General features: G+C 49.0%; 1 protein-coding gene across 2 annotated transcripts; it reads left to right on the top strand.

Annotated features, from left to right (window-relative positions):
• Positions 1-2,026: 2,026 nt before the first annotated feature.
• KCTD7 (potassium channel tetramerization domain containing 7) lies at positions 2,027-10,839 on the top strand. 2 transcript variants are annotated; one of them, XM_012640359.1, is made up of 5 exons: positions 2,027-2,293; positions 4,728-4,897; positions 8,641-8,819; positions 9,241-9,613; positions 10,673-10,839. In XM_012640359.1, coding segments are annotated over exons 1-5 (867 nt in total). In that variant the 5' UTR covers positions 2,027-2,149; the 3' UTR covers positions 10,674-10,839. The 2 variants fall into 2 exon arrangements, with proteins under 2 accessions (XP_012495813.1, XP_012495812.1); XM_012640358.1 differs by lacking the exon at positions 10,673-10,839 and having other exon boundaries at positions 2,150-2,293; positions 9,241-9,731.
• The last annotated feature ends 1,220 nt before the right edge of the window (positions 10,840-12,059 follow it).

Here is a 12,059-nt window from a genome sequence, read left to right as displayed (position 1 = left end):
TATTAATAAAATATTTATTCAATAAATTAAAATCAGGAGAGGAAATTCCAGAACTGAATCAGCACTTTGAAGATCTGCCAGTACTCAAAAGTTCTGCTTGGGGAGGTGTGGCAGAAAACAACATAACCCGGTTTACTTATCTCAGGGCATGATGCTTGCAGGACTATTCATGTGGTTCTTGGAGGAGCATTAAATCCCAGAGCCATACTGCCCATTTTTAGAGAAACCCCCACCTCTGCGTGGGCAAGTACCACCCATCCCTCCTGGAAGGTTCCCTGGCCCGTCCCTGCAGCCTTCCAGAGAGCTGGCCTGGCAGTCCTTCCACTGAGGGCTGGGGATAGTTGCTGCCAGCAAACAGCCCTGCCTTGCTGGAAGGCCATGTCCAACCCCTTCCTACTCACTCAGCAAGCTGCTGACCTTGGATCTCCCCACGGTGTGTAAACAAAACCAAATGGGAAACTACATACATTCCTAAAGGAAATAAATTCTCACCAGAAATGGAAGATAAAAACTCTAACATTATTCAATAACATAAAACTGATCGCATGTGGACTTTCCCCCTCCTCCTACCTCCTGAGCCTCTGGGACTTCCTTCCCATTTTCTTTACACAGCCTTGCCTTAGGATGTTGGAAAAACTGTCTCTTAGCTCTGTGGTTTTCTAGGGGTGGAGGGGCCAGCTGGTCCAAGGAACTCTTTGTTGAGTTACTAAATGAACCAACCCTGGGTCTGCTCAGACTTCTTGTTATGTAACATAATACAATTCCCTCATTATGTAAACCACTTTGGTTGTGGTTTCTTTTACAGCTGAAACATCCTAATTGTCATCAGGATGGAAACAAGAAAGTTTGTTACAGGTGTTTTTGAGAAAGGTAGATAAGAGGAGGCCTTCAGGGGGCCTTCTTTGCCGCAGTGCTCCTCAGAGTGTGCTTCGTGCACCTGCAGCATCAGAATTGCCCTGCAGTTCGTCAGGAATGCGAATCGCAAAGGGCTTCGCCCCAGACTGATCGAATCAGGTTCTCTGGAGGTGCAACTGGACTCCGTGTTTTAACAAGGCCCCCTCCAGTGGACTGGATGCAACTAGAAGTGGAGAAACACTGACCTAGGAGACTCCTGAGGCCACTAGTTCATCTCTGATCTCCCAGGCCTCAGTTTCCTTTTCTATCACAACAATGTCAGAATCAGATGAGGAACTGGGTGTGAAAATGGTTTGAAAGGGCTAAAAGCCTTGATCCCTGGGAGTCCCAGAGCTGACCCGGGCGCCCGCACGACGCAGACAGTGGGGTCAGTCCCGGCTCCGCACCCAGTCCGCGCTCCCTCGGGAAGGGCAGGTCCCAGCCTGTGTGTCCCGGTGCCCGATGGCAGACAGTCACGGTGGGGAGTCTCTGTCATTAGTAACTGAACTCAGCTGCTCCTATTCTGAGTTTTGTTTTTCGGATTCCTGCTTGAGTCAGTGGGGAAGGACGGCAAAGCCGATGTGCCTTCCGGCCTGAGGAGGGCCAACAGCGGTCGCAGCGCTGCCTCCCTCCCTGCGGCCTCGGTCCTCCTCCCAGCCACATCCTCCAGGAAAGGCTGCCCGGGCCCTCCCTGGAGGAGACACAGGACCAGCAGCCCTGGAGACAGAGGAACAAGCAAGACGTGAGCCCTCGTCTCAGTCACAAGACGCCCACGCAGCCGCGGGAGCGATAGTCAGAGCCACCGCGGAGGCCCGCTTTGAGCAGGCGGCGGCGGCGCACCCCCGCGCTGACTACCCAGGCGGGGTTCGGCGTTGGAGGGGACGCGCCCGCTGGCCAGAGGGCCAATCAGAGCAGGGCAGACCAGCAGGCCCGGTTCCCAATGGCCACTGGGACGCCGGCCGAACGCGCTGCCTGCTTTGCGACTGGAAGAACGTCCTGCCAATCAGGGCGGAGCTGGGGGGCTTAGCCAATAGCGGGAGGCGACCGGGTCAGGCCCGGGGCCCGGCGGTCGGCGCGGTGGTCCGCGAGCGGGTAGGTGCTGAGGAAGCTACAGCCCTCCCGCGGCCCGCGCTCCGGCTCTCGGCTCCTCCCCCGCGGCCGGCCGCGTCATGCCAGCCGCTGCTCGGCGGTAGTGCCCGGCACGACGCCGCCGCCCGCCTGCCCGAAGCCGCGCCCACTGCCCAGAGCCAGAGGGATGGTGGTAGTCACGGGGCGGGAGCCAGACAGCCGTCGCCCGGACGGTGCCATGTCCAGCTCCGACGCCGAAGACGACTTTCTGGAGCCGGCCACCCCGACGGCCACGCAAGCGGGGCACGCGCTGCCCCTGCTGCCCCAGGAGGTACCTGGACGGACGGAGGGGGGCGTGGGGAGGGTGCGGAGCAGAGCTGACCTTGGGAGGGGAGCAGCGCTGGGCCAGGTCCGGGGTCGAGCTGAGGGCGGCGCCCGAGGAGCTGTGCTCCCCCGCCCGCGCCTCTGTAAAATGTGTAAAATGCACCAGGTGTGTCTTCCCTGACCCTGGAGACACTTGGCCCCCCAACCCCTCCTTGCAGCACCCACTGCCTGCAAGGTTGATTTGCTCCCTTCCCTACGTCCCACCTTTACCAACTAGAGGAGGGAGGGCAGGCCATGGGAGGGGGACCCTGGAGCCCCAAGAGGTGATGGTGTCTTCTAGAGAATCCAAGAGGAGGCCTTGGTGGTTGTTCATACCCAGCTGCCCAGGGAATGGGACCAGGAGCCATCTGCAGATAAGGAGCTGGCCAAGTAACAAATGTGTCCATGCTCACCTGACAGCCTCGTGGCTTCCGCTCACTAGCTGCTGTGCTGTGATGCACTGTGGCTTCCACTGCTCTTACTTAATGCGTGTGATACTATCATGTTTAATACCTGAAATGATCCTCAAGAGAAGGGAAAAGAGGAGGGAAGGTGGGGCCTTGCTGGACGCTGAAGAGGGAGCCTCGCTAAGGTAGTGCTGGATCCTGGAGCATGTGGTGTGTGGAGTCCTGGGACAGTGGACAGTGGCCCAGGGGAGCTGGGCTGGGTGAGGCTCTTGGGCAGATAGTGTTGTGTCAGGGTTGTAAGCCCTATCTATGCCCCAATATCCTGGGAAACTTGTGAAAATGAGCAAAATTCTAGAAGTATTCTGTGCAATTGAAAAAAAGAAACCCAGCAGTGCTGTTTTTTGTGTACTGTTATTGCAGAAATGGTGTAGTTTGAGAGACTGCAGGCTAGGGCTCCAGGGCCAGCTCCACCACCAATTATATTGCTCCGTGTGAGCTCTAAAACTCTGGGTTTTTGATGACTTTTGTCCTCTCTCCTTCAATCTTCTAATCTCTAATATGGAGCAAACACTTGAATTGGTATGAATATCTTTGGAAAAGGTTTAAAGAGATCCAGAAATATACAGTATTATTATTCCAAAACAATATTTGAGTCCTTGGTATATACACATAGAATGGTTTCTAAGGACCGATAGAATGAGCAGAAGGCATTTATACATGTTCTAGGTGCAGAAGAGTAACAGTACTTTCCTACACAGAACTGTAAACACCTATTTCACTCATTCATTCAATGCATTTTGAGTCTTTACTGTGATCTCACAATGCAGAAGGCCCTGGGTAAGTTTTCATTAATGTATTTGTACCCTACTTTATTTCACAAAGGATTTGAAAGCTAGGAAAAGGGACTGTCTAGGTAAATATACATAGACTTCTACTGGAGTGAGAGAGATGTAATATTGAAAAACATGCACTGGGATAAAATTTTAGTTGATCTGAAGGAAGTTTGTGGGAAAATTAGAGAGAACTAAACCTGACCTCATTTCTTTCAGATGCAGTTTGATAGAAACCACAAGCACTGAAATACATTTAAAAAAAAAAAAAAGCCTGAGCATTTTAGGGGAAACCCCGAGCGTCTTAGGGTACATCTGTACCATCATTTTCCTGTTCTTTGCCCAGCCCTTGCCTCCAAAACCTTAGCTGGACTGGAGACTAATCTCACTCCACAGATGAAGTAAGAGAGGACTGGTTGCCTGGAAGCCTTCAACACGCATCTACTGAGCTCTGATTGGCGAGCAAGATGCTTTCCCTGCCCTAGGGAGGCTTGGGGCCTAGTGGAGTGTGTTGACAGAGGCCGATAATTGCCAGTGTATTGTGCTAGGTGCTCTAATAGAGGAAAGCGTGGCATACTGTGAAGGCACAGTGGAGGAGTATGTCGTTAACTCTATCTTGGGGGCAGGTGAGGGACAAGAGAGCTCACAGAGGAGAGGAAGTTGAATGAATGGATGTTGCTAACCTATATGGTGCCTCAGTGTAAATTAGAAAAAGGGTACGTAGCTGGGTTAGTAGATTACTCTCATCCAGGAGCCCTTATACAGTAAACAACCTGCACCACCATATGGGGCAATTGCTTTGTTTTATCAGCAGAGGGAGAATGGTAAGTGCATTTGGGCAAAGAAGACAGCATGAGTAAGGACACAAAGGGTAAATTCAGGAAGTGGAAGGACGATGATGAAGGCTTGAGCTCTAGAGCAGAGATAGCAGGGTTGGGGTGAAGAGACCTGACTTAAGAGCTATCAGGGGAAGAATGGGTAGGACTTGGCAATTGATGAGTATGGGAAGAGGAAGGAGAGAGAAGATAATGTGTTCAGAGGGTCCCCTGGACTTGGGTGACTGAGCAAATGGTTGGCACTAATCAGACTGGAGAAGACTGAAGACGGAGCAGCCCCGCCTCTCATTCCCCTCTGCCTGCCTGAGAGCCCCATGATTCCTTTCCAGTTTCCCGAGGTTGTCCCCCTTAACATTGGAGGGGCTCACTTCACTACACGCCTGTCTACCTTGCGGCGCTATGAAGATACCATGCTGGCGGCCATGTTCAGCGGGCGCCATTACATCCCCACGGACTCCGAGGGCCGGTACTTCATTGACCGAGATGGTACACATTTTGGGTACGTCTCTCGCTCTATAATCAACTTTGTAGTCCTAGCAAGTGAGTAGCCTGGGCTTGGATATGGGACTTGGGCATCTTCCAAGGTACCTAGAAGAAGAGAGAACATATTGATGGAATTTAATAAATTTGCTTATTGAATTGGATCAAAATGCTTAGTTTCTTTGCCAAAGGAGACAAGGACACCAGAGAAATTCCAAGTTACCCACACTGGCTGGGTATGAGGAAACTGCTTCTATCCTAGGCAATTTTTAAATTTTTATTATTATTCATTTATTTATTTTTAGGTTTTTTTTCATTTTTGATATTTTTTAGAGATAAGGTCTCACTATGTTGCTCAGGCTGGAATGCAGTGGCTATTCACAGATGTGATCATAGCTCACTGCAGCCTTGAACTTCTGGGCTCAAGCAATCCTCCTGCCTCAGCCTCCGAAATAGCTAGATGCATACCACTGCATCCAGCTATCCTAGGCAATTTAAGATCAGGAAGTTATCATCTGTGTGGAGAGGAATATGTGTGATCCCACCTAGAGGCAGGAGGAGTCTAAAACAACTTCTCAGAGAATACTTTCAGATCTAGATTCTGGGGCTCAACATTGCCTTGGGGAGGAAGCATGTGGTGTAGCAGTGGTCCCCAAATTCTTTCAGTAGTATAAAACAACGACGACAACAAAGGTTAGGGAAGGGCTGACACAGGGTTGCCATCCTTTAATTTTGCCAAGAAAAGTCTCTTTTTAAAAAAATCCTACTGTTGTTCCTGTCATTTTAACACTAAAACATGGGAAAACACAATCACAAAAAAAAAAAAAAAAAAAAAAGCAGCTGGGCATGGTGGACCGTGCTCATCGTCCCAGTTACTCTGGAAGCTGAGGCAGAAGGATCGCTTGAGCCCAGGTTTCAAGGCTGCAGTGTGCTATGATGGTACCTGTGAGTAGCCACCACGCTCCAGCCTGGGCAACATAGTGAGACCCCATCTCTAAAAATAATGATAATAATAACCTTTCCCAAGAAAGGACTTCTGACACTCTTATGCATAAATGATTTTAAAACTTTATGTCTCAGTTTCCTTATTTATAAAATGAGAAATAATTATAGCTGCCTCACAGGCCTGTCAATGAGGATTAAATAAAGAGCCTTAGTGTGACCCCTGGCCAGGTCCTTTTCAGTGTGTGTCGCTAGAACTCTTTGCTCCTTCAGTCTAACTTTGGAGATAACTAGAGAACTTACATGGTCCTTGACCTTGAATCAAATGGCCAGGGAGGCAGAAACTCTAAACCACTATATCTCTGTGCTGGCCTCCAAGTAGGATTGCCCACATTGTGGGAAAAGGTCATTTTTATCCTCAGAAAGGAGCCTCAGGTCAAATAATTTGCTGTGAAGCATCTGGGTTTCCCCAGTGGGCTGTCAGCTGCCTCCAATGCTGAGAAAACAAAGTGTCACATCGCTCTGCAGAACTATAAAAAGATTCTTGTTTGCAGGCTGTTTGGGGGAGGAAAGTGCTGGCCCCAGCTGGCAGCTCCCACAGCTCTCTTAGCTGGGCCTTACCCCAGGGTTTTGATTTTTAGAGCTCGCCAAGGTTTGCTGACGATCCTAGAGTACTAATTTTAAGAGGAGCTGTAGAGAGAGGGAACAGGGTTTGACTGAAGGCTAATGTGCCTATGCCCACGTGGAATAGCAGGAGAGTGACAGAGCAGGCAAGGGCATGGCAGAAAGCAGGATATGGTGGCATTCATACTCAGACTGCTGGACTCCAGTTGCCTATGATTCAGTAGCAGCAGATGAAGTTGTTGAACGACTCATAAAATACGGGTTCAGGGCAGTTGATGGGGTGCATTTGTCTGCTGGTACAGGTCAGGTACGCCCAGCACCCACCATGGAGGCTGCTTGGGCCTCCACCTGGAACAGTCCCCATCGTGATCAGTGTACCACACTGGTCTGAACGCTTCTGCTGAAGCCTGGACCATTGTGGGTGTGGGCTTAGAGTCAGCCATGTCTGGATCTGAGCCTCTGGCAGCTGTGGCTGCTTGAGCAAGGGTGTTTCTAACCTCTCTGGGCCCCATTTATAAAATGGAGATAAGATAGCACATGCCATATAATGTCGTTGAAAAGATTAAATGGGATAACACACAAATAGTGGCTGACACAGATTAATATTCTTAGTGTTCGCTGGTGTCATATTATGGTCACAGGCTAAACTGTTGTTACCTCAGTAACAGCCTGATCTTAGGGTTTACTCCCTTCAACTGCTACCAGTGATGGGTCTGATTACTCTTAGCAGTAAAGAATCTGAAAAGCGAATTAAAAAGACTGAATTTTTATTTTAAGAAAATGCAATATGTAATTTTATTCAGTCCTAGAACCAACTTGTTCAGACATTGTGGTTAGGCATTTAATCTTTTTCATATAGCTATAGAATAATATCGGTGGCAAGGATGAGGAACAGCTAGAACTCTTCTACATTACCGATGAGAATGTAGAAATGCTACAACCACTTTGTTAAACATGAATTCATCCTGTGACTGAGCAATTCTAGTCCTAACGCTTACCCAAGTGAAATTGGTGCTTGCGTCCACAAAAGGTTTTTTTGGTTTTTTTGTTAGAATAGGGTCTCGCTCTGTCACCCAGGCTGGAGTGCCATGGAGTGATCAAGTGAACCTTGAACTCTGGGCCCTGGGCTCAAGCGATCCTCCTGCCTCAGCCTCCCAAGTGGGTAGGACTACAGGTGTGCACCACCATGCCCAGCTAACTTTTAATTCTTCTGTAGAGACAAGGTCTTGCTATGTTGCCCAGCCTGGTCTCAAATTCCTGGCCTCAAGCAATTCTCCTGCCTTGGCCTCCCAAAGTGCTAGGATTATAGGTATGAGCTACTGTACCTGGCCCCCAAAAGGTTTTATACGGGAATGTTCATTGCAGCTACTCTTAACAGCCAAAAACTGGAAACAACCCAAATGTCCATCAATAGGAGAATGGGTAAATTAATTATAGTATATTCATACAGTGGTATACTACTTACATAATCAATAATAAAAAGAAACTAATAATACAAGGAAATAAACTATGTTACACACAACATGGTGAATAAATCTCAAAAGCATTATGTTGCAAGAAAGAAGCCAGGTACAAAAGAGAACATATTGTACAATTCCATTTATATGAATTTCAAGAAAAGGCAAAACTAATTTTATTAATAGAAGGAAAAGTTAGAGTGGTTGCTTCTCTAGAGATTGACTGGGAAGGGGCCCTACGAAACCTTAAGGAGATGTTCTATAACTTGATCCAGGGGGTGGATGGGTGAGGATATTCACACTTAAAAAAATAATTGAACTATACAATTAAGATTTGTACATTTATTGAATATTGTACCTCAGTTTAAAACTCTGTATATGTAAAAGGGCTAGATGTTATATCTTTCCATTATACCTGTAATACCTATTAATAATATGATACCTAATATTATATCTAATATTATATTAGTAATAATAATCATACTGATAATAGCAACTAGCGACACTTATTGAGGGCTTACTCTGTGCCAGGAATTTCCTAAGCACTTAACTCTCTCATAACGTTATAAGGTAGACTTATTATTTTCTCCCATTTTACAGATGAGAAAGCTGAGGCACTGGGTTAACCTACCCATGGTTACACAGCTGGCAGTCTGGTTCCAGATTCTGTCTAACCACTGTGTGGCACGAGGCAGGTCCATTAACTCCTTCTCACCTGCACTCTTTCCTTCCTGCTCAGAGACGTGCTGAATTTCCTACGCTCAGGGGACCTGCCTCCCTGGGAGCGTGTACGGGCTGTATACAAAGAGGCCCAGTACTATGCCATCGGGCCCCTCCTGGAGCAGCTGGAGAACATGCAGCCGCTGAAGGGTGAGAAGGTGCGCCAGGCGTTTCTGGGACTCATGCCCTATTACAAAGGTGAGGTGTCAATTGCCGGGGATGGTCGGGGTATGAGGGAAGAGGATTGCAAGGCATCTGTCATGTCTAGGTCTACCACCAGAACAAGTGGGTCCAGGGATAATCCAAGTAGTCAAGAAAGGAGAAAATGTCCTCCCTGCCTAGTCACATTGGGAAGATTCAGGTCAAGGTGGGCTCACCTTGCCTACGACAGTCAGCAAATCTCATTTCAAAGGGACATCATCCCATTGGTTTCTTTTTGCTCTGGACAACCATGACCACTGTTTAAGTTCGTGCCCTTCATAGGCCCACTGAGTCCTTCCCCAGGAAATCTGTCTCTTCCCTTCTGCATCCTGCTGTCACTAGGACTCTCTGTGCACCCTCCCACTGCCCTGTGCCACCCCTCCACCCCAGTGATGGGTGCTGTGTTCACCCATCCTAGACCATTTGGAGCGGATTGTGGAGATTGCCCGGCTGCGTGCAGTACAGCGGAAGGCCCGCTTTGCCAAGCTCAAGGTCTGTGTCTTCAAGGAGGAGATGCCCATCACCCCCTACGAGTGTCCACTCCTTAACTCCCTGCGCTTCGAGCGGAGCGAGAGTGACGGGCAGCTCTTTGAGCACCACTGTGAAGTGGATGTGTCTTTCGGGCCCTGGGAGGCCGTGGCTGATGTTTATGACCTGCTGCACTGCCTGGTCACGGACCTCTCAGCCCAGGGCCTCACCGTGGACCACCAGTGCATCGGGGTGTGTGACAAGCACCTCATCAACCACTACTACTGCAAGCGCCCCATCTATGAGTTCAAGATCACATGGTGGTGAGTAGCCCTGGTAGGCAACAGAGGCCTGTCAGGGAGGGTGTCCCGCCCCCTTGGTGGCTCTGGGAGTAAGATCCCTGGAGGGGCTGCTGACTGCCCCAGAGCCTGCTGAGGTGAGGACGGAGTCCTGAGGCACAGCTCCGACGGGACGGAGGTGCAGCTCCAGTCTCCCAGCTGCACCTCAGGGTCAGGCTCAGGGCCTGTGCTCACTTGGCCTTTCCTTGAGGCATGGCAATTTTTACTTGAGGCTGATGGGGTCTAGCTAGAGCTTGCCCAGGAAGTCCAGAGTTTTGTCACCTTCTTGACCTTACAAGAGAGTTTCTGCCCATTTTAGAACCACATTACCAAACTGTTGGAGGCATAATCACTTAGCCCTGTTCAAGCACCCTTTCCTTGTGTGCAACGTATTGGTATGAACACAGCATATGATGGGGGATTCTCCCGAGTAGCCACCCCACAGCCTCTGGCTGAAGAAGAAAGAGTTCTCTCCCCATACACCCCTCCTCCTCCAAGGATAGTCCCCCACATTCTTAGGATGTGGAAAGACGTCTTTTCCTCCTGGAACATGTTCTTCACCACCTTTTGGAGATTTAACCGTAGTTGCTGAAGCCATGTACCAGGTTGGCCTTAGAAAACCACAATGTTTACAGCCCTGCCTTAGGGCCACAGCTTCTCCTACCTTCCACCAACCTTCCTTGCCTGCAGGGTATCTTCTCACAGGGCTGGAATGCAAATTTCAAAGGCTCCTTTTGAAAATTCCCTAAGTCAGGCGGGCAAGATGCCTCGATCTTCTGTTACCTTTGAAATGTAATATCCTTTTTAGAGGCTCAGAATACCTCCTTGGCTGCTATTTGATGTGTTAGAATCCAATCTGTGGTGAACCTCTGTGGAAGGGGTCCCCCTTTTTAAACCTGTTGCTTTATCCGGCTAACATTCTCCTTCTAAGAGAGTGTCTATCCTGGGAAAGTAAAGGAGGGGCTGGGTGAGAGGCACAGCTATCCTAGGAGCTGTAGGAAGATCACAGAAAACCTCCATTATGTTATACTCCCCACATTTCAGAAAGAGAAAAAGATCCACAAGGATCTGTTAGCACTGCATTTCCTTCTTGGTCTGTCTGCATCCTGGGCCAAGTAGTCAGGGTATGGACATGCACCTCCTAAAGGAGAGCTATACAGTACCACTGATCAGAATGTTACATTTCTGTGCTACATTAAGGGTGTCTCTCTATAATTATGATTGTTGGACTGCTCCTGGGTATTCTTCAAGGGAGATTTTTCGATATGTAAAGAATTGGTGAGAGCTGGATATGGTGTCACTTGCCTGTAGTCCTACCTACTCGGGAGGCTGAGGCAAGAAGATCACTTGAGCCCAGGAGTTTGAGGCTATAGTGTGCAAGAACTGTGCCTGTGAATAGCCACTGCACTCCAGCCTAGGCAACATAGTGAGACCCCATCTAGTTAAAAAAAAAAAAAAGGGGGGGGAGAGAAAGAGAGAATCTATGAGGACAGCCCCATTGGTCTCAGACCTATAGGACCCGCTAGGTGAGGTAGGGGCAAGGAGGTTGCTGAAAACATCTGTGTTCATCTGACGAAGAGAAGGCCAGGCCCTGGGACTGTGGCTGAATTCCTCTGTGGGCTGCAGGGTAGTGACCCCCTAGCCCCTGTGTGGAAACAGATTTCAGGACGTGGTTTGGCACTCATGTTGCACTTTTATGGGTAGAACAGAGTTGGAGACTGATGTCTAAGAGGAAAGGACAGTTGTTCATATTCTAAGATATGTGCTTTCTCTGTCCTCATATACAAATAGATGGTCTCTTTTAGGGAGCTGTTGACCCTGCTTGGAGCTTAGCTCAACATGGCTCTTGCTTTATTCTAACAGAAAAACCTGTCATTTAGGTTGCTCTGATCAGCGTTGCCTACTGCCTAATAACGTGTTTGTCTTTTGACAGTGAGGCAAACCACTGAGGAGGAAGTGCGTGTGCGTAGAGAGCAGATCATTAAGCCCAGTGCTTTCAGTGACCTGGCCTTGGCCCCTTCTCCTTCCCACCCCTGCCACAGACATCACAGTGCTTGGTTGTTTAGAGTCCATACCCTTAAGACAGGGAGAAACTCGTTTGCTCAAACACGAGTCTGCTCAAAAACAGGTCCTGAAGGTTACTGGGATGCTGGGTAGTGACACTGTCCCTGTGCCTTTTGCTGGAGACACCCCTGTTTCTCTGTCCCCCTGTGTTGTCCTCACAGTGGTATGTTTGTGCCACTGTGGGAGACAAGGCTCTGGGCCAGTAGAGCAGGCAGAGGACACTGGGAAGCCAGCTTAGACCTCTTTCTAAATGGAATTAAAGCATTCAGTGGCCCAGTTTGGCCATTCACTGATGAGAAGCCAAGGCCAGGTTAAAAAGTGTAATTGGATGTGGTGGTTTGTGGTAATGGCCTCTAAGTGAAGGGGT

Source organism: Propithecus coquereli, unplaced genomic scaffold (assembly GCF_000956105.1).
Source record: "Propithecus coquereli isolate 6110/MARCELLA unplaced genomic scaffold, Pcoq_1.0 Scaffold150, whole genome shotgun sequence".
In the NCBI taxonomy this organism is placed as follows: domain Eukaryota; kingdom Metazoa; phylum Chordata; class Mammalia; order Primates; family Indriidae; genus Propithecus; species Propithecus coquereli.
The sequence above is the reverse complement of the archived record's forward strand: the minus strand, read 5'-3'. Positions and strand labels throughout refer to the sequence as shown.

What these genes read in the sequence shown, in the direction of transcription:
- KCTD7 (XM_012640358.1), top strand. Translation starts at nt 2,150, where the DNA reads ATGGTGGTAGTCACGGGGCGGGAGCCAGACAGCCGTCGCCCGGACGGT. An exon ending in CGAGATGGTACACATTTTGG is followed by an intron (nt 4,898 to 8,640) that starts GTACGTCTCTCG and finishes CTTCCTGCTCAG; the next exon opens with AGACGTGCTGAATTTCCTAC. An exon ending in ACTCATGCCCTATTACAAAG is followed by an intron (nt 8,820 to 9,240) that starts GTGAGGTGTCAA and finishes CACCCATCCTAG; the next exon opens with ACCATTTGGAGCGGATTGTG.